At 36.6% G+C, this 22,934-nt stretch overlaps 1 protein-coding gene, 1 long non-coding RNA gene and 1 other non-coding gene across 3 annotated transcripts in view; all 3 read right to left on the bottom strand.

The window, feature by feature from the left end:
* Positions 1–22,934, bottom strand: part of LOC131511010 (uncharacterized) — a 246,937-nt gene that overhangs the window by 111,306 nt on the left and 112,697 nt on the right. The window lies entirely within an intron of this gene.
* Positions 1–22,934, bottom strand: part of LOC131511001 (B-cell receptor-associated protein 29) — a 55,718-nt gene that overhangs the window by 32,373 nt on the left and 411 nt on the right. The window contains exons 2-6 of the mRNA XM_058728777.1: positions 22,666–22,775; positions 18,744–18,844; positions 14,147–14,297; positions 12,611–12,746; positions 6,356–6,464 (exon numbers count right to left, since the gene is read on the bottom strand). Of these exons, the coding sequence (XP_058584760.1) occupies positions 6,356–6,464; positions 12,611–12,746; positions 14,147–14,297; positions 18,744–18,844; positions 22,666–22,757 (589 nt within the window). The 5' untranslated portion in view covers positions 22,758–22,775. The remainder of the gene's footprint in view (positions 1–6,355; positions 6,465–12,610; positions 12,747–14,146; positions 14,298–18,743; positions 18,845–22,665; positions 22,776–22,934) is intronic.
* Positions 3,054–3,185, bottom strand: LOC131511262 (small nucleolar RNA U109). Its single transcript, XR_009261455.1, has one exon. It is a non-coding gene; the product is annotated as a small nucleolar RNA U109 (small nucleolar RNA).

The following is a 22,934-nucleotide window of genomic DNA, read 5'->3' as shown; positions in this document are numbered from 1 at the left end:
CTGGAATCCAGGGAATCTTTACTACTAGTTAAATGACTGAGAATTAAATGGTCGGAAGTGAATTGTTATCAGGTAGAACCTCTGATGATTCCTCTGATGACTATTCTCAGCTTAATCCTCAAAAGTTGGAGGTACCAGCATTCTGTGTTCAGACCTCTTCCTTCTCACTCAATACAGTCTTCCTTGACATTCCCGTTAACTCCTTGATTTAACTATCAGAGTTATCCATATGTATGATGGCTTAGATTCTAGCTTGAGAGGACCTTTCTTCCCAGCTTCCAATTTGTATTTCCAACTGTTCTTCGGGCATTTTCACTAGGATACCCATTTATAACCAAACTTATCTGCTTTCCCTCTCTCCAAATAAAAGAAAGAACCCCACATCTCTTTTGGTTTTGATCTAGGTTAATAGTATTACCTACCTAGTCAACCAAATTAGAAACGAGGGGTTGTCTTAAATTCCTAGTTTCTCTCATTTCCCAAATCTTGTTGGTTCTGTCTCCTAAAATCTCTCTCATGATGAAATTTTATAACCCTGGGGAAAGAAAGATTCCACAAGTTTCCAGAAGGCAAAACAAAATGAAACAGGCCATATATAAAAAGACTGGGATGACTCTGGCCATGTCAACAGAAACAACAGAATCAAGAAGGTAATGGAGCACTGCATTCAAATTTCTGAGGTTCAACATTTTTCAACCAAGGGTGAGGCTAAAATAATGATAGTTATTTCAGAAAATAATTATTTTCAGACATTCATGGCTTCAAATTGTTTATCTTTCATGTACTCTACTAGATGATATGTTCTACCAAAAGGAGAGAGAACATAAAAAATGGAAGGCATGGAATCCTGGAAAGAGGGTATCAACACAGGAAAAAGGCAAAGGGGTCCTCATGACGATGATGAATGATAGATATATAATCATAATAATGTAATAAAAATTATGATATGCTTATATGGGAGTGATGGGGGATGGACGTGTGTCTAAGGAATTGGGAAAGATGTAAGGGCTGAGTGCTTCTCTTCCACGTAAGAGAGTCAAAGATAAAATCCCACACACCGAAAGATCAAAAAATAGCTACCTAAACATTGCATTTAGAAATCTGGAGGTGAATATCAGAAGAAATCGCTAAATGAGTTGAATGTAGCTGTTTCTGGAGATGGGTCTCAGGGAAGTGCTGTTTTTCATTGTAAGGCTTGTAGTACTTTTGACTTTTAGGATTTATGTATATGGACATTCTGATAAAAGAAAAAAAGAAAAAAAATTCAGTACCCCGTTTAAGCCTTATAGAGACTTTGTGTTATAATTCCCTAAGGAAAGACGCTCGGAGAGAAAAGCTCTAAAGATCTACTCTCATTTTTTATTTCCTTAATATTTATAATGAAAAGAATGTAATGCTTTCTTTACTTAAATCATTTCTCCTTTCCAGCAGTTTGATTATTCCATATCCGTGTTCTAGGAGATGTTCTAAACAAACAGCCACACTATAACCTAGTGAGAAATAGTTATGTCCCACCCAAGAGGGTTAAGATTTGTAGCTCCTTTCCATACAACACACTTGGGCTATGAGCTAATGGGTGTATAAAACATGCCAGGCCCTGTCCTAATGATTCTAAGCCTACACGAAGCATTTTTCTCCTGTGAGGAATATGGCTTAATTAACCACCTGCTGAACTTCAGTTTGGGAGAAAGGTAACTTACGGTGAAAAGCTTTCTCGAATGAAAAATAAATACAATTTGAAGGGTCAAAAAGCCACAATGAAAACAGTTCTTGATGGTCACTTTTGCTTAATTACATTATTTGGAGATAACACAGACATTAAAGGTTAACAAGCCTGTTCCCTAACAGAAGAGAAAACTGTGGCCTAAAAAGGGTCAGTGACTTGACCAGAATGATCTCATGTATTTTCAGGTTTTGTACTGTGACCCAGGTCACTTAGTAAAGGTTACACAACTCCTAATATGTAGTATCTATTCCCAAAGTAGAGAATAAAGTCAATCGATTAGATAATTTAAGCTAAAAACTGAATGCCTTAGATTACCTGGATATTTGGGAAAAACAGTTTTGGGGTTTTTTTGACCCTTTCCACTATACAAGTAAAAGAAATTCATTACAGAAAATAATTTCAACTGCAGAAAAAAAAATTCTTTGTATATGCCAAAGATAACTGCTATTAATAGTTTGGTACACTTTTTTTTTTTTTTTTTTTTTGCTTACTTAATGTACTATTAGTTACATATTGCCTATTGTCACACCCATCATACAAACTGTACCATTATTTTTTAATATGGACTTTTCTTCAGTTATTAAGAGAAGGGAAGGAGATGGCAAAGAGGCAGAAACTTCCAGATGTGTAAGGAGAGGAGAAAAGTTTGAATTTCTCATTCAAATCATAAAAACTCATTAAAATAAAGCAAAAAATATGACCAAAACTAACAATTTTTTAAAGTATTAACTTTAAAATTAGATGGTGCCTCTGATATAGCTGCAAATTAAAGACAGTTGATGCTCACAAAAATTTTCAACTGTAAAACATGCTTATGTTGGACTTTGACAACTTATTTTTAGATAGATAGATGGCTCAAATAATTCATCTGTAAGGAAGTGGAAAGCCCTCAGTTTTAAATCTGTATAAAAAGCTTACGTCTTGGGGGATCTGGGTGGCTCAGTCGGTTAAGCGTCCGACTTTGGCTCAGGTCATGATCCCACAGTTCGTGAGTTCGAGCCCCGCCTTGGGCTCTGTGCTGACAGCTCGGAGCCTGGAGCCTGCTTCAGATTCTGTGTCTCCCTCTCTCTGCCCCTTCCCTGTCATGCTCTGTCTCTCAAAAATGAATGTTAAAAAAAAAAAAAAGTTGAAAAAAAAAAGCTTATGTCTTATTTTATGTTAAACGATCTCACAATAAATAATTGAAAAGTTCTTTAAAAAATTTTTTGATGGAATGAAAGAGGAAGGAAGAAAAGAAGGAGGGAAGGAATGAGGAGGGAGGGAGGATAAAGCCAGGGTCAAAAAATTTGCTCTAATCACTTTTTTGTCTTTTCTTCTTTTTTTCCCTTTATGCAGGAGATACAGGCTACTATTCAATCTCTACTGTAAGATTGGTGGCTCTGAGCACTCCTTTTAAAATGCAGCATGCTAGGAATACAGTCCTGCTCATAAAGGAATGAGGAGACATTTCCACATGAAACTTTTGTGGAAAATCACTTTCTTTTTTTAAAGTAAGCTCTATGCCCAATGTGGGCTTGAACTCATGACCCTGCTGTCAAGAGTCACATGCTTTACTGACTGAGCCAGCCAGGTGCCCCAAAACTCAACCGCTTTTAAAATCATATCTAACATTTACCATTGCCTGAATGTATGCAATGATTGAACAGCATGTTTCATCTTGTTATAAGAATACATACCGACAAGGTGTTTATTAATAAGAATAAATGCCAAGAAGGTATTTATTTGTAAGAATAAAAACCAGTAGCTATCTTGGGAAACTCTTTTGAAGTCAATCTCCTCAGACATCATAAAGTTTTCCATCACATACAAGATCTATTTTTATTATGAGAGCTTGTTTTTTTTTCTTTCTAATTTTGAGAGCTTTGTAAATTCTTCAAAGCTTAAGTTCTCATTTTTCATGGCAGTGCCCTTTCCCAATTATTCCACATACTGGGATATCAGAGTTATTGTTAAACAGATCATTAAAAATGACAGATCGGGTCCTTACACCTGACTAAGTTAGTCCTGAATATAAATTAGGTGCTTTGGGACATGCATGCTCTCTTTTGGATGACTAGGGCCGTGTTACTGCACTGAAGCACAGACAATTTACTAACTCCGGCCCAAATCTGAGCTGGTGATTAAAAACTGATGGAGTGTTTGGCACTACTAATAGAATATTCTTACCACTGCTTTTGGAACACCACTTTTCCAACTTGAGGCTAACCAGTTTAAATAAACACTTATATTTACGCTTTATCTCCACTAGTATACTTTGGAGAAAATGTTTCACTTGGATTAAACAAACACCAAGGGTAAGAAAATTCACATTGAAAATACTCTATTTGCCTCCATCAAAAGACAAACCACATTGCTTTTCTACTCAATTTTCAAATATAAAAAAAGAACTCTCTGAAACATTTCTTAAGCACTGTCAGCCTTAATACCCTCAATGTGAGAAATCAATGGCTATGTTTGAATGGTACCTGGTACAAAGCATTGTGCTAGTGAATTCATCTGAATCTTGCACTATTAATTTATGTAATTTCTTAGCTCTTGCTTTAATGAATTCGACTGGAATACGTCAAGAGACCATAGCCAAAGATATATCTCTTTCAGAAATGGAACTTTGATCTTCTCAAGGTCATTAATACTGTGTGTAAAATAATAATTTTGGGTAGATAAAATGTGTTCATAAAATATTACACATCTTGCAGAAACCTAACAGGACGTGCTCAAGCAGGTAAAATCTGCTTTGACCTCGACTCCGATTACTTTGAAAGTAGGTTTGCAGTCTACACTTTAAACACAGAATTCTGCTGGTATCTCTTGCTATCAGATTATAAACACAACGCCTATATTATCAGAGTTCAGCTGCTTCAAACATCTGAATTGTCTGTTGAAGAAGTCCCGAGTTTCTTCACATTACTTTAAAATAATATTAGGTGTAGAGTTATAACTCAGACTTATGCAGACTTACACAAAATTCAAAATATCTCAGAGTTGGGATTTTCAAAGGAAAAGGAAAAAGAAACTAAACTCGCCAAAGAGAGGTGTAGCAGAGCAAATACCCTATTGTCTGTCTTTTACTTTTGTACCACCCTTTTTACATTATGCCAGGGCAGGTATGAAAAAAAGCAAGATTTTGAAACAATTTTTTTTTTACTCTAATTAAAGGTATTTTGGAAATAGTTCCTTGCATTCTTCAAAAGGATTAGCAGCAGCAATATTTTATGCTGGGTAAAAAAAAAAAAAAGAATACTGCTTCTCTTCTTAAATGTCTAATACAGATGGTAGGTGATTACTACATTTATATTCATATAAATGTTAAAACTTCTTGATCATGTTCCAAATCTTTTGTAATGACAGAAGAGAGAACAACACCAACAAGGAATTTGGGGCTATACTATACCAACCACATAATACATTACCTTTGTCTAGAAGAGTAACCGATTTTTTAACTTACTGCCTCTAAAGAAATCTTTTTTCACTCTAAATAAGAAGTAGGAAAGTGATTAAAGAATTTTATATCATATGAAATATCCTATGGATTTTGGTTTTGTTTTGTTTTGTTTTTACAGAATAAGCTTTTATCTCTGGGCTTTTCATATCAAATTCAAATACATCTTGATAAAGTAAACTCTATCCAAATATTGTAAACGTATAATCAATAAAAGCAAGTTATATTATAAAAAAAGCTTTTACTAAGCCAAGATCTTTTTAAAAAAATATAAACTTACAAATGGTATAAAGCAGGTCCTTCATTCAGTCACTGAACATTTTTTTAATTTACCTCCCACATAAAGTAGTGGAAGAGATTTGAGATCAGAGAAGGTCTATGCACTGATCATTATTTTAACTCTGGCTGGCTGAGAGGTCCCCCATTGTCTGGACAACATCAACGAATATCTGTTATATGCAAGCATGCTGTCCAGGGGTCAAGCCACAAATTTTTATTCAGAGTTTCCTGGGATGACATTGGACTTGGGGTACCTACTTCTCTATGTTATGTGGCTACAAGAAATAACAATTTTTTCTTTGACAAAGAAAAAGAAAATACTGTCAAAATTATTTCTCAAAGACCAAAAAACAGCAGGAACAGCTGCCTTCCCAAGTCCTGACTGCAATGTATTTTGGAATAAGCCATTCAAACTGGCAGCTGGCATCCCAGATTGCTGTTGACTCTATACTATCCATCTCTTTTCAAGGAATGCTTTCCTTATATCTGGCAGGTAGGAAATATCACGGTATGAGATAAGCAATAGATTTTCCTGTAACCAAAACTGTCCTCATGCGATTGCTTCTTTCAAAGGAGCAACATACTATAATGGAAAAATGTGACTCATTTTCCAAAAATGTATTGACAAGCAACTTTTCCAGAACAGAGCTCTTTCACTAAGGCAGGAACATCTGTATTTACAACACAGATCTGAAACACCTACATGTTTTTCTGTATAACAGAGTATGTTTCTCTTGGCTGAAACCATGTTTTATCTTCATATTTGAGCAGGAACTTATAAATAGGTCACTCTTAGTCTTTTCTTCAGAAGAACACTGAGCCATTAGTTTTGTTTTAGGAAAAACAGTGAAGTTTAACAGCATAAGATATCATGCTACTCTTTCCACTTTTACACACGCGCACAAAGTTACCATCTGAAGTCTTGTTTAATTCAGTTTTCAGTTTTTCCTGGTCTTCTATTAGTTTTTTATTTTCTGCTTCCAAAATGTGTTCCTCTTCATTGACATAGTTTTTCAAGAGCTATCAGAAAAGAGAGTTATAGAAAGAAGTAAGCTTATATGGCAACAATGAGGTATTATTTCAGGACATAGGCTGAATAACGTATTTAAAATTATTGGTCTTTATTTTATTCTTTATCCTTTAAGTATTTTATAATTTTATACGATATACTTTTGCAGAAACTTGATATTTGGCAAAAAAACAAAAAAATATTTCTTCTTGCTAAGGTTGAATCTCTGAAATGAAAATAAGGATTTCTGGTTGGGCTATAATTAAATTATATTTTCAAAAAGTACTTAGGTAAATAATGTGATGCCTTTTCTTCCATTATGTGTGTGATGTAAATCTAAGGGAAAAAAACCAGTTCTGAGTATATTAATTGGTAAACCATTATGTTCCAATTACAGAGCTGTCTACTCAGACTATTTTTATGTAGACCCATCTGTAAAAAAAAAAAAAAAAAAGAAAAAAAAAAAAGAAAAAAGAGTATAATGTCAGGAGGATGGATAAGCGTAAGATGACAAGGCCAGCTCTATGCCTGGAAAATTTTACCAAATTTTGAATAGTCATTGAACAGTCCCCAAATTACTTTTATTAATCTTTTACAATGCTCTATTTTGAAATCTATGCTGGTTTTTAAAATGTTTATTATCTGGTTGTAGATTTTCTTTTTTAGGCAAGAAAAATTAAGATCTGAATATTAAAATATTTCAGAATTCTGTATATCTAGAAGGAAACCACCATTGTCAATAGAATTAAGAAGCTGAATTATCTTAAAGAAATTAAAAAAAAAATTAAGTTACCACGAAAGGTAAATTAGGTTAATGGTTGAAAAATAAAATACTTACACATTGGCATGGGTTATTTAAAGTGGAAGTAACTTGATACTGACAGCTTCCACAGTCAGGTAAAAAAGCAGCTTAGGACAATTTTTTTTTAATGTTTATTTTTTAATAATTTATTTATTTTTTAATTTACTTCCAAGTTAGTTAGCATATGGTACAACAATGATTTCAGGAGTAGATTCCTTAATGCCCCTTACCCATTTAGCCTATCCCACAACCCCTCCTTCCAGCAACCCTGTTTGTTCTCTGTATTTACGAGTCTCTTATGTTTTGTCCCCCTCCCTGTTTTTATATTATTTTTGCTTCCCTTCCCTTATGTTCATCTGTTCTGTGTCTTAAAGTCCTCATATGAGTGAAGTCATATGATATCTGTCTTTCTCTGACTAATTTCGCTTAGCATAATACCCTCTAGTTCCACCCACATAGGTGCAAATGGCAAGATTGCATTCTTTCTGATTGCTGAGAAATACTCCATTGTAAATATATACCACATCTTCTTTATCCATTCATCTGGACATTTGGGTTCTCTCTACAGTGTGGCTATTGTTGACAGTGCTGCTATAAACACTGGGGTGCATGTGCCCCTTCGAAATAGCATACCTGTAGCCCGTGGATAAATACCTAGTAGTGCAATTGCTGGGTCGTAGGGTAGTTCTATTTTTAATTTTTTGAGGAACCTCCATACTGTCTTCCAGAATGGCTGCACCAGTTTGCATTCCCACCAGGAGTGCAAAAGTTTGGATGTCTTTTCTTTCTTTTATGTTGTCTGATTGCTGAGGCTAAGGCTTCCAATACTATGTTGAATAACAGAAGTGAGAGTGGACATCCCTAAGGTCAGGAAAGCTCTCAGTTTTTATCCATTGAGGATGACATTAGCGGTAGTATTTTTTTTTTTTTTTTTTTGAGAGAGAGAGAGAGTGCGAGAAAGGGAGGGGCAGAAAGGGAGGGAGACACAGAATCCGAAGGAGGCTTCGGGCTCCGAGCTGTCAGCACAAAGCCCAATGCGGGGCTCGAACTCACAAAACTAGAGATCACAACCTGAGTTGAGATCAAGAGTCGGACGTTTAACTGACTGCACCACCCCGGCGCCCCAGCTTAGGACAATTTTAGACAAAGTGACAGAAAAGAATTTCTACTGCAAGGTGATTCCTTTTCTCATGTAAGCAATAAACGAAACTCACCAAGTTCTACTGAGCATGGGCCACATGCAAATACATTACAATTTTTACAACTAGATGATATAAGGGATAAAAATGTGAGAAAAACATGGACTCTGCTCTCACCTAACTTCAATCTAATGGAGTGGATGAGACAAGAACATAAAAATGGTAGCACAAGATCAAATACAGTATCATTGTGTTATAACAGATATTAGGCAGCTCAGAAGAACAAAAGCTCTAATATTGTTAGGAGACAAAAAACTAAAGTATATACTTAAGGAACTGCCTATCTTCAAAATTAAAAAAAATTTTTTTAAAGAGCAGAAACAAGAATTTTTTCAAATCTCTATAAATTTGTTGCCACTTCAAGTTCAAAATAATCCTAGCTGTTATTTCACTGATTTCAGTTCACACAGTCTTCAGTGATTACCCAAATTGGAAGAGAACCACTGAGTTGCAGGAATGTTTACACTGACTGCTTGAATTATTATGCCATTGACTTGGAAAAGGTGGATTTGTGTTGGTCTTGTAAATAAGCTTTCATTATTGCACCTGCAAACTTGTCTAAATTTATTATGTGTGACTTGATGCTGGAGAAAGACCAAGAGCCCTGGAACTGAAATTCAATAGCTAGCCACTGGCTACAACCCTGCATGTGCTCACTGTCCACCTACCTTATACCACCTTGGCAAGGGCTGGACAAAAAACTAGTAAGAAATAAAACTCCATCACTGTTGTCATTTTAAAGCAGTTAAATTAAAAGTTCATTGGTCTTTCATAACTGTTTCACTTAATGAACTGAATGTCAGAACAGAAAGGGGTCTCAGGCACCATCTGCAAGTCATTTTATAAGAGAGTAACAAAAAGTCACAAAACAATGTGGTTAAGGGTGTGGATTCTAGAGCCACTCTGCCTGGATTCAAATCTTGCTTTTGTGGTTTATTAGCTGAATGGTTTTGTGCAAGTCATTTAACACTATGCTTCCGCTTCCTCGTGTATAAAATGCAGATAATAACAGCACCAACCTCGTGGGGTTGTTGCGAGAATTGACACGTTCCTGTGAAGCATATGAAGCAGTGCCCAGCAGAATGCTAGCTGCTATTTATAACCCTGAAGCTCAGAACATACAAGGTGGCTTGCTCCAGACCACAATGCTAATTATTGGTAGAGTTAGGACTGGTACCTAAGTGTCTTGGATCTCAGGATAAAGTGCCTTCCATTCGATAAGGTGTCTCTGACACGGAATAAAGAATTGTTTCACTAATTTTATCTTTTCTGAGCTAGTATTTCAAAATCTACACGAAGTATCTTAAAACAGAAGTTATCTTTCATATTTTGACCTCTGGCTTTTCTTGGTCAATTAGTTACACTCTGGGCACTGACAGTATTGATGTACAACTCACAAATTTTCTCCCTCACATGTACTAGGTTTAGCTCAGCAAATCTGTACATCTCAGATGATCTAGGGCCATTGACTGGGTCAAGATACACAGGAAGCAGGAAACCAGGACAGCATGGAATCAAAGGAGAGGAAAACAAAAAACAAATAAGCAAACAAAAACAAAAAAAAAGAAAAGGGAGAAATTGTGGGAGAATCAAAGAATCTGTAGTCATTAAGTAAATTTCCTTGCAAAGCTAACTCATTGTGAAAACAATTCCAAAACAAGAGTTCCAAAAATGGTTTGAGAAAGGTTACTTTTTTTTGAAGGACAAGACTACTTTAAGGATGTTAATTATGGTGTATTTCAACATACTAGAACCCAAACTACACAAAAATGCTTTCCATTTTCTTAGAGCTGAAGAGTAAAACAACTAAAGAGTAAGAGGAAAAAGGCAGTGTTCTGTTGGTAGTTAGAACTCATAACTCTAACATGATGGGCACAATTTTAAATCAAGATAGGTACACAGTAAGTTTACAAATACAAGGCTGTGTGCTTTTGAGTTTAGCCATTATGTATTAATCAAAGCTTTGAGGGTTTTGTTTTTATTTTTGCCACTGTGAAGTGAGATCAAAGGATGGAAAATGAAGCAAGTAATATTGAGATACAAAATGAGGCTGATTTTGCTACTGAAACATTCTAAAAAAGCAAAAATGACTTATTGTTTGCTTTTGAATACAGAAATACCAAGAGCTTGATTTCCCAAAACTATATTTACTACAAAGGGAAATTTACAAGACATCTATGGACCAATGCCTTTTCAAAACAGAATAAAACAAAGTAAAAAAAACTGGTGCTCATTCTCTAAAAGTTTCCTTAAAAGATGCTGGTTTCAACCCCCTGCCCCAAAGAAACCTCCTTCAGTGCTGTTTTATATGAAAAAAGGTCTTTCTTTACCTTTTGTCTGTAGTGGAAAATAAGGCAGACAGCACTAGAAATAAAACATGGGTTCTAAATAGGTGATCATTATACTGTAGCATCAAACACAGTTTTTTTTGCAGTGAGTTCTGCCTTACCTATAGGTTCTGGAAAGCCTTGTGTCGTATTATGTATTGGCTTGTTCGTTTAGAATAGATACAAGGTGGTTCTTATAGTTCTTTCTATAGGAGGCTAGGCTTTAAGATTAAGTATTTTAATTCTCTACTGTTAAATCAACACTTTTTACATAAATATAACTTGGTATAATACATAATTGACTATTTGCATTTCATTAATTTACAATAGGAAAATCATCTTGTTGGATTATTTTAGGAATGTTTTTCAAGAAAATTTGTTTCACTTCTGAATGGTTCCATTGGCACTTTTTTCTAAGAAATACAATTAACAAAACTTACAGAGCTTAAGATGAACTACAAACATTCAAGCTATGAGATCTGACTCCTAAATTTTACACTTAACAAAAAAAATACCTCAAATAATTTTGTAGCTATCATTTATTTATTCATTTATTTTATTTAATAGCGAAAATATTAGTACCTAATATACACTCTCCCTGAATGGCAGGGCAATTACAACATAGGGTTCTCAAAGTAGTAGTATCAGCAGCATGGCCAAATTAAAGATTTTAAATACTATATGCAGGGGCACCTGGGTGGCTCAGTCGGTTAGGTGTCCGACTTCAGCTCAGGTCATGATCTTGTGGTTCGTGAGTTTGAGCCCCACGTCGGGCTCTATGCTGACAGCTCGGAGCCTGGACCTGTTTCAGAATCTGTGACTCCCTCTCTCTGTCCCCTCCCCAGCTCATGCTCTGTCTCTGTCTCTCAAAAAATAAGTAAACATTAAAAAAAAATACTATATGCAGTGATCAATCTTAGCATAAACTACTTTCCTCTGCTTCCTACGTAATGAACATTTATTTAAAACAAAACAAATTTTAAAAATGGCTTAAAAAATAATTTAACTGAAAAGGAAATGGCAACATAGAGACTTATAAAGATTTGCTTTAGGTTATAAACTAAAATTAATGGTAATAAAGGAATTAAAAACCATATTCCCAGAATATTTTTTTTTTCGATTATAGGAAACAGGTTCAATGGTGTTAATCTACAATAGAGGGAAACTGAGAACAAACAAATCTAAAGGATAATAAGACACTTTTGAAACAATCATTTTATAGAACAGTATTGCTATTTATGGTAATTTTTGCTTACAAATTATAAAAATGCTCTTTTTGATACTGAAAAATAATATACCTTGGGAAAACCAACAACATTTACACATATTAAAATTTTTTTTTATGTTTATTTATTTATTTATTTATTTATTTATTTATTTTCAACTTTTTTAAATTTATTTTTGGGACAGAGAGAGACAGAGCATGAACGGGGGAGGGGCAGAGAGAGAGGGAGACACAGAATCGGAAACAGGCTCCAGGCTCCGAGCCATCAGCCCAGAGCCCGATGCGGGGCTCGAACTCACGAACCGTGAGATCGTGACCTGGCTGAAGTCGGACGCTTAACCGACTGCGCCACCCAGGCACCCCTATGTTTATTTATTTTTAAGAGTGACAGAGACAGAGTGTGAGCAAGGGAGGGGCAAAGAGAGAGGGAGACACAGAATCCAAAGCAGGCCCCAAGCTCTGAGCTGTCAGCACAGAGCCTGACGCGGGGCTCAAGCTCACATAACGTGAGATCATTACGTCCAAAGTCGGATGCTCAACTGACTGAGCCACCCAGGTGTCCCCGTTTACACACGTTTTAAAAAAGCAAACTTAAAATAAATACCTGTTTTAGTCTTTCATTCTCTTCCATGAATTTTTTGGCAGCCTCATTAGTATTTTCTGCTTGAGTTTTAAGTACTCCTTTGTTTGACAGTTCTATAGCCAGCTGAGTAATAAGGGTAACCAGACGTCTCAACACACTAAACAAAACAAAACAAAACAAATCAGATTAATGTATAACTAGATTAGTCATTAGGAATTGCAATTTAAGATAAAAAGTCATTGTCAAATGATTCTCCTTTAGGTATGGATATGGTGGAGGGAGATGTTTAAGGAGGACATGTTTCTTTTTCCTTCCTTCCTTCCTCCTTTCCTTTCTCTCTCTCTTTGTAAATCCAAGTCTTTCTGTCAGAACAAGGCTGTGTCTCATTCCTTTGTAGTCTGTTACAAGACTAGCACCTGGAAGATCAGTTCAGCAGTACTTGTTCATTATCTTCTTTTTAGAGGCCATGAGGAGTAGAAACAGAATTTTATTTTACATTTTTATTTATTTTAGAGAGACAGAGCACAAGTGGGGGAGGGGCAGAGAGAGAATGAGACACAGAATCTGAAGCAGGCTCCAGGCTCCGAGCTGTTAGCACAGAGTCTGGTGTGGGGCTTGAACTCACAAACTTTGAGATCATGACCTGAGCTGAAGTTGGACACTTAACTGACTGAGCCACCCAGACGTCCCGAAACAGAATTTTAGACAGTGTGGCAGGTCAGTAAGTCCCGAAACACAATTTTAGACAGTGTGGCAGGTCAGTAAGTGAAGTCGTTTTTGCTCTTTTGGTTCTTTTTTTCCCCTACCACCTCAAAATCTGCTATTTAAAGAGCATTGTGTGAGGTTGGCCAAGCCTAAAAACTGGTCATTCACATTTGTTTATGGGTAACTTCCATTGTTAGAAATTAATATCTTCAAATATTCATTCAACAGGTATTTCCTTTGCTAGTAGGTATTAGGAACTGCTAAGTGTTAAACACTATGCTATGCACTGGGGACATAGCAGCAAATGAGACAAAGTCTTTCAAGGAGTTTGGGTTCTAGTTGGTGAGGCAAGAGTTACAACGGTATTCAATTGCAAACATGAATGATACTCAAAAGAGCACACAGCAGAAACTACCTGCTTTGGGGGCAATGATGGTCACACAAACGGCTTCTCTGTGAAAGGGGCTGAAGGATGAACAGAAATTAGCCAGGGAAGAGCAGGGAGTTCTGAGAGAAGGAAAAGCAGGTGTGAAGACCTTGAAGCAGGAAGAAGTTAGGTACTCAATAAATATTTGTTGCAAGAATGAATGAAAGAACAGTGACGGGCAGTGTGGGTAGAAGTGATGTAAATGTCAGAGAACAGTATGAGACAAGGGGCCAGATCATGAAGGGCCTTCTGCACCCATCTAGCCTACAAGTCATAATGGCTGTTGGTTATTTGGGTATATCATCGGCTTTCTTTTATGGAGATGTCAGTATACTAAACAGTGTAGAAAAAAAGATCTGTGAGTAGGAAAAATGAGTTAGAGAAACATAAATCATGTTCTAAAATTGTGCTTTTTAAAAACTTACAGCCAGAAAAATAATGAAAATCCAGAAATGTAAAGATTCCTTTGAGACCTAAAAAGTTTCATTTGTGCATGTTCATAGGCACCAGGTTTACTGCTTAAGCCTTTTTCAATGGCAGGTATAGAGGAGTATTTCCTTACTTCTCTCACAGCATCTATTAGAGAAAAAGGAAAAAAAAACATTACTTTTAGTTTTTAATAATATAAAATTGCTATTAAAATGGAAAGCAGTTTTGGAGTGCCTGGGTGGCTCATTTGATTAAGCATTTGACCCGTGATTTCGGCTCAGGTCATGATCGCAGGACTACATGGTCTAGCCCCATGTTGGGCTCCAAGCTGAGCGTGGAGCCTGCTTAAGATTCTATCTCTCCCTCTCTCTCTGCCCGTGCTCCCTTCTCTCTCTTTCTAAAATAAAATTAAAAAAAAAAAAAAAGAAGGAAACAAGTTTGAAAATAACTGAACTTTTAAATAATGGACTTTTTGGACAGGTTCTCTTTTCGTCTTTTCCTCTACAACACCTGGGAGGACACATGCTCAAAAGAGATGTTCTGTAAATGGATGCTAGTGGCAAACTTTGTAACAAGTTTTTTTGTTTTTGTTTTTGTTTTTACTATTCATCTGGGACTTATTATCATTGTACTGTCTCTCATCTCCAGCTACACTGCAAACTGTTATCCTTCACTCTTTCTATCCCTAATAGGCTGAATAAAATTCAACCTGTTGATGATAGTATATAGGTCATCTTCCATTGCAATCAATGGCAAGAGACTATCCTATTTTCCATTCTGTATTAGCATTTTATTATATCTATTATTTCTTTAATATCATCAAATCATTATGGTAATTATTAAAGTAATATTAAGTCACTTAAATTAATATTATTAAAGTAACATTGATATTATTAATATATTATTACTCATCAAGGTACCTGGGTGTCTCAGGCAGTTAAGTGTCTGACTTTGGCTCAGGTCATGATCTCACAGGTTGAGAGTTCGAGCCCCGCATCAGGCTCTCCGTTGTCAGCATGGAGCCCACTTGGGATCCTCTGTCTCCCTCTTTCTCTGCCCCTCCCCTGCACTCTCTCTCTCAGATAAACTTAAAAAAAATATATTATAACTTGTTAATACTAGTAATATTAATATGACTTCACTGAGATTTTAGAAATATTTGGCTACATTGACATTATATATATGGGTATATATATGTGTGTGTACATACACACACATATATATACCCATACATATATATACATATACCCATATATACATATATATACCCGTATATATACTTTTGTTTTAGTTTATTTTCAATTATAGAGTTTGCCTTTCTCTAGCTTCATAAAATTTAAAGTTTTTTCCTTCAAATTCTGGAACAGTTTAAGCAGAATTAATAACATCTGCTTTTTGAAAGTGGTAGAATTTCTCACAAAATTATCTGGTTTTATTCTTCTCTGAAGGAGGTAGCTTTTTTATAACTTTCTATAATTCTTCTATGGAAAATTGGTCTGCTTAAATTTTCTGTATCTCCTAGCATTCATCTGACAAGTTATATTTCTCTACAAAATTACCCACTTCGTGTAGGCTTTCAGATTTATTTGCATAGAAGTGTACAAAATAGTCTCTTAAATTATCCTTAAGAAATTTTCTTAGACAGGGTGCCTGGGTGGCTCGGTCAGTTAAGCATCTAACTCTTGATTTTGGCTCAGATCATGATCTCATGGTTTGTGAGACTGAGCCCTATGTCAGGTTCTGTGCTGGGCATGGAACCTGTTTGGGATTCTCTCTCTCCCTCTCTCTTTGCTCCTTCCCCGTGTGTGCTCCCTCTCTCAAAATAAATAAACTTAAAACAATTTTTTTCTTGGTCTTAATGGCCATTTCCCCTTTTCATTCCTCAGACTTCGCAATAATATACAAAGAACATATCAACAACCACTACAAAATAACTAAAAAACCCACCAATTAGTATTTTATTAAATAAAAAATAGTTTTTTTATTAAAAAACATTTTTTTAATGTTTATTCATTTTTGTAAGTGAAAGCGAGAGAGATAGAGTGTGAGCAGGGGAGGGGCAGAGAGAGAGGGAGATACAGTCTCTGAAGCAGGCTCCAGGCTTTGAGCTGTCAGCACAGAGCCGGATGTGGGGCTCGAACTCATGAACTGTGAGATCATGACCTGAGCCTAAGTTGGACGCTTAACCGACTGAGCCACCCAGGCACCCCCTTTGGCTTTTTTTTTTTAAGTTTATTTATTTAGTTTGAAAAAGAGCAAGCAGCAGAGGGGAAGAGAATGAGCGAGATAGGGAGAATCCTAAGCAGGCTCTGCCCTGCCAGTGTGGAGCCCAACGTGGGTCTTGAACCCACAAACCATGAGGTCATGACCTGAGCTGAAATCAAGAATCAGACGCTCAACCGATTGAGCCACCCAGGCGCCTCAAAGCTTCTTTGGCTTTTAAATGAAAATAATATTTCTGGATCTATTATGCAGAAATGCTGAAAATTAATCAATAATATCAAAGAAGTTTATAAATACAAATGGTCCTACAAACCCACCTGTAGAATAAAATCACCTGTAGAAAAGGAGACTGTGTGTGAAAAATGAAGTAAGGGCAACGATAGGGGCAGGGTGTAATACGTAGTCAATTTTCTATAAACCACGTGGAGATAGCCTTGTTTGGATCACTTGTGGAAACTTTCAAAACTGGGATGCATTTCTGCTGACACTAAACATATTCCAGGGTTTCCTGCTTCCTTTCTGCCTATTCCCACCCCTTAAAACACACATAAACACATTCAGTTAATACAGGCTCTAGGATGAAACCTGGTAATGATTACCTTATTAGAGAAACAAACAACAGGAAAAGTGAGATAAAATTGAAAGTAAAGTAATAAATTATACTTGAGCAATCTACTGGTTTTACATTATACTTTTGTCATTCTAGTGGCTAAGAACACTGGACTATATACTTAACATACGCTAATACATTTAAACCTTTAAACACCTCAGTGAAGCAGGTGTGATTACCCTATTCTGAGATGGAAACACTGAGGTTTAAAGGGTAAGTCCTGATCTACCTGCCTTTACCATCTATGGTCAAAGCTTCTGCATTAACCATCCTTGATGTCCCTATTCTCTGAGAATTAATTACCCATCCTACCCATGGATGTAGGGTCTAGTCAGTGGTCATGGTTCTGTGATTTGTGACTCCTATCCTTATTCCTTATAACTGAAATTCAGACTCAGAAGTGCCTAATTAATCCTTGCATATTTCTGGAGTGATGACATTTGGCAGCTATGTGGTGCCCACTTTCTGGTTTGGGAATAGAGCATCAGAGTCCATGGAGATAAGGAAGAATGAAGTAGACCCACAGAATAATGCAGGGCACGAAAGAGACACTTGAGTTCCTAGGACTAATCCCTCCCTGGAATCTGGCTTCCTTCCTTCCCTGAGCTGCTCTAAAACAACCCTGCATTTTATTCTAAGTTCCCCTTTCTTGCTCAAGTGAGGTCTGTTCATTTCTGATATATGTAACCAAAAGAACCTTAGAGTACCATTCTCCTTCCTTATATGGATATGTGGCAGCTTTTAGTAGAAATTCTTGTGATAACTTTACAGTTAAAAGATCACAATACCAGAGCCAGTAGGAGCTGCAGAAATAGTTGCCTTTTCTCTCTCTGTTCTACAAATGGATAAACGAGACTCAGAGAGATGACGTGCCAAAAGGCAAACAGCTGGTGGCAGAGTTGGGACCTGTTTTCCTTACTTTCCTTTGCTTGTTTTTTGTGGTTGTTGTTTTTTTATTAATTTTTTTAATGTTTATTTTTGAGAAATAGAGAGGAAGAGAGAGGGAGACAGAGGATCTGAAGCAGGCTCTGTGCTGAGAGCCGAGAGGTTGATGCAGGGCTTGAACTCAGGAACTGTGAGATCATGACCTGAGCTGAAATCAGACACTAAGCCGACTGAGCCACCTACGCGGCCCTGTCCTTTACTTGTTTAATGTTACTTCTTACGTGGCTGGAGATTTTTTTTTTTTTTTTTTTTTTTTTTTTTTTTTTAACGTTTATTTATATTTGAGAGACAGAGACAGAGCACGAGTGGGGAAGGGGCAGAGAGAGAGAGACAAAGAATCCGAAGCAGACTCCAGGCTCCAAGCTGTCAGCATAGAGCCCGACGCAGGGCTTAAACTCACAGACTATGAGATCATGACCTGAGTTGAAGTTGGACGCTCAACCAACTGAGCCATCCAGGAGCCCCTGACTGGAGATTTTCTTGATAACAATAGCATACCATGGAACAAATAATGACATTTTGAAATAATGCATGAACCCATTCACATCCTGATACAGTCATCTACTCATACCTTCTCACACCAGCTGTTCCTCATTTTATGAGAAGGAATTCATTTCAGAGGTTGGTGGTATGGAACATGGGAAACATTTCTTCATAAAACAGTGACATATATGGCAGTTAACCCAGGATGGCCCCTGTACAACCCACTATATATCAATAGCAACATTAACTTAGTTAATTAAAAACCCAGTGAATTCATTAACTAAAAAAACCCTTAGAGTTAAGCTTAGTCAAAAGAGGAATTCAGTACTTACCTAGAAATAGAACAATCAATAGGACTATAATAGTAAGGAAAGCCTTGTTCCAGAAAGTTGCAATTTTACCCCAGACATTAAATGAAAAAATTTTCTGCCATCTGTAAAGTAATACAATTACATTAGGTATAAAAAAAATCAAAAGATTCTGAAATGCTTTGCAAATATTCAATTAACATTTTGGTAACTGTATAGTGAGTGAAAAGAATTACAGAAATTTAATTTTTCATGTCATATCAGAGATTTACCAATTCTCTCATATGACATAAGAGCGTCTCGTGAAACAACTCAAGTTTAATGATAATCTGACATTATCTTCTGTCTGGTGGCTTAAATCTTCTGAAGCGAAAATAGCTAGATTTTAAAGTAAAGATACATGATCAAAACCTTAAAAAGGAATTCTTATAGTAATATGCTATATTGCTGATAGAAGTTATCACTTTGTATCTTTTTGCTAATCAGGATAATAACTCAGAAATAACAAAGGCCTATTGGTCTAATAATCAGCAGCATTTCAGGAGGAAGGGGTCCAACTCTGCATTATTTATTTTTACATAGTATACTTCTAACATCTACTCCAAGTAAAAGAACTCTCTATTTTTACAAGGGAACTAAAAATGTCATTGAGATGTTACATACATAAAGTGCAAAGAAGTTGAAATAGATTAATAGATTAATGAAGTTTTACATATGTATATACTCATGATTACCACTCAGATCAAGATGTGAACACGGGAAACAAAATGGTGGGAAAAAAGTCTAGATGGATTGAATGGCACAAAGACACAGAGGTAAGAAAGTATGGATTATAAATGACAAAGATGAAACCAATCCACCACACAATTGGGAAGGTAACAAACTTTGTACAGGGCATTTTATTTATTTTATTTTTTAAAGTTTATTCATTTTGAGAGGCTGGGAGGGAGCTCGAGCAGGGGAGGGGCAGAGAAAGAGAGGGAAAGAGAGAGAGAATCCCTAACAGGTTCCATACTGTCAGCACAGAGCCTGACATGGGGCTCGAACTCCCGAAACCAAGAGTCAGATGCTTAGCTGACTAAGCCCCCCAGGTGTCCCTGTACAAGGGCATTTTAAATGAATAACAGATGAACGAAGTCCAAAGGAGACATATGAAAGTAATAAGCACCTAAATAAGGTTCAAACACTAACAACCTAAAAAAAAGTTTTACTTCAAGATTATGACAAATTATTGGCTAATAACTTTCGAGAACAACCCTAAGTAGTAACTCGAAGTTGCAAGGAGAGGGAGACTGACATAGGTGAAGGAGGTCCTTCTGTCTCTATGCTTCCAATGCCAGAGACGCTATTCAAATTTTTCATTACAAAAAATTTTATATTTTTAGAAAAAGAACGTAAGTGGCAATACCTTCATCTAAGACCCACTGTAAATTCACATTTTAGGGGCCAGTATAGAAAGGAACACAAAAGAGAACTCCTACAGGGAGCAACTAGCAGTCTCTACTGAGACTCACTTCAAGGAAAACTGATAATAGCTATTATATTTTGAGTCCTTACCATACTATGGTTCTAAGCACTTGTATGTATTTTAGCTCATTTTATCACCACGACCACTATATGAGGTGGATACCAGTATTACCTCTATTTGACAGATGGGGAAACTGGCCAGAGATGGTAAATAATTTGCATAGGGTCATACAGTAACATGCAGAGCTGAAATACACACTCAGGCAGTCTGACTTCTAAGCATGTGTCTTTAACCAGTGGGTTCAGTGAGAAAATGATAGCCTAAATTAAATAAAATTGAATCCTTCTCTTTGACAACTATGGTGATAAATGCATAAAAGATGTGGATACACACAGTAAGGACTGTGTGTATATTGTAAATGAGTTGTGTACACATATATTTTCTTATGTATATTTGTACATGAGTATATAATCTGTGTACTTACATACACATCTATCCAAGAGCTACTTGAAAAAGACAGGAAAATAACTATATTTGGCAGGAAGAAAAATATCCATATTCTATGGATTTTTTTTACATTTATTTATTTTTGAGAGACAGAGCACAAGTTGGGGGGTGGGGAGGGTGCAGAGAGAGAATAAGACACAGAATCCAAAGCAGGCTTCAGGCTCTGAGCTGTCAGCACAGAGCCCGACTCGCGGCTGGAACTCACAAACCCTGAGATCATGACCTGAACTGAAGTCGGACTCTTAACTGACTGAGCCACCCAGGCACCCCACTATGGATCATTTTCATGGAAAAAACATTAATGGACAAAATATATATATATATTTTTGGAAATGCTTAAGCCTTATTTATAAATAACATCTTTCTTTCTTTTGAATACAGGACTCTCTTGTTGGACCTACCACCAAAAAGCTAACAGGGTGTTATAGAGATTTCAAACCAACAGGATAAGCAGTAGAGTAGAAAAAGCACCAGGCTGAAAGCCAGATTCTTGTCTAGAGTCAGCCACAGATCAGCTAGATGACCTTAGACTACTTTCCCTATATAAGAATAAGTGGGTTGGATAAAATGATCTCTAATGCTCCTTCCTACAGTGTGATTCAATTTTTTTTCTTTAGTAAGGAAGAAAAAAGTGATGGCATAGCTCATAGGCAAGAACAGGAGTAGAAATCTAGGTAGGTAAGAAGCAAGTTAATGGGGCGCCTGGGTGGCTTGGTCGGTTGAGCGTCCGACTTCAGCTCAGGTCATGATCTCACGGGCCGTGAGTTCGAGCCCCGCATCGGGCTCTGTGCTGACAGCTCAGAGCCTGGAGCCTGTTTCCGATTCTGTGTCTCCCTCTCTCTCTGCCCCTCCCCTGTTCATGCTCTGTCTCTCTCTGTCTCAAAAATAAATAAAAACGTTAAAAAAAATTTCTTATAAAAAGAAGCAAGTTAAGAGTTGTAAAGACCACCTGGACCCTGAGCCAAAGTAAAAACTTACGTAAGTCTCTTCCAGTCATGGGTTCTCACTAAACTTCTCTCTAGGATCTCATTTATGAAAGATTTTCTTTTATGCCAGGAGCATGAACAAAGGTGTTGCAACATTTTTATTACAAGTGTATTTCACCATCCATACTAATCAACTTTCTGGATCTAAAACTGAACTCATATGGTAGCTACACTTGTGGTGAGCACAGCATAGTTATAGAGAAGTCAAATCACTACTCTGTATACCTGAAACTAATGTAACATTGTGTGTCAACTTTCCAACCTCCCCCCCCCCCCCCAAATAAATAGGAGGATGATTGCAGGGGAAAAGTCAGCCAATGCTTCAATTGAAATACTTTTACTCTACTTACAGACCTTTCAAAGTTCCTTACTAACGAATTAAGGCTAATGTATGTATGGTTATGGTACGTTCCATATTCAGCACTTTAAATATATATTAATTCTGTCTACGGAAAAAAGCAGTAAAACATTAATGAAACTATTTTTGGGTTGCATAAGGCCAAAACGAAGAATCATTTACTGGCATAAGTCTCTACATTGTTTTTCGTTCCACTGCCCGAATGAAACATTTCTGCACCCATTTGGTGCTGTAAACATTTATCCATTTCCCTTTTTTGAGTTCACTGTTCCAAGTCAGGGCAATAAAAAAGGTTAAGTCTGATGACAGGTATTAAGAGCACAACCACTGCTATATTGTATCTGTAACCAAGAGAGTCAAGAGGACTGGGCCCTTTTCCTTTTAGAAGCAAGCGGAGACAGTTAATTCGTTTGTACACATAATAATATTTATATAACGTGATATTTTAACATCATTAGATATTACCTAAAATTTGTGAGTTTAAAGAGCACCTTGGATATAATCAGCATTCAAAACTTTTTAATCCTAAGGAAACTTTTTTCATATCACTCGTAACAGTCTAAAGTAGCTAATCATATGCTTATTGTACTTATTGTAACTTATTGCAACAATTTGCAGGTTTCCTACCTCTGAGGAGGAATAAAAGGAAGACAGAAGATTAAAATAAGTCCTATTTCAGCATAAAGAAAGGTTGCAACTGCCACCCACTGGAGTGTCATTTTTTTTCCTCTTCACACCTAAATAGAGAAACACTTATTTTACTTTACTGCCTTTTAGAGAAAAACTTGATTAAAGCCCTGGGGCGTAATGTTTTCGTCCAGGGGGGCAGACGGGGCCGGTCCCTCCTCTAACCCGTGGCACCTGGCCTTAACCCCCAGTGGGAGGGGCAGGGCAGG

The sequence above is a fragment of the Neofelis nebulosa genome, chromosome 4 (genome assembly GCF_028018385.1).
Source record: "Neofelis nebulosa isolate mNeoNeb1 chromosome 4, mNeoNeb1.pri, whole genome shotgun sequence".
NCBI lineage: Eukaryota > Metazoa > Chordata > Mammalia > Carnivora > Felidae > Neofelis > Neofelis nebulosa.
This window is presented reverse-complemented; position numbering and strand designations above follow the sequence as displayed.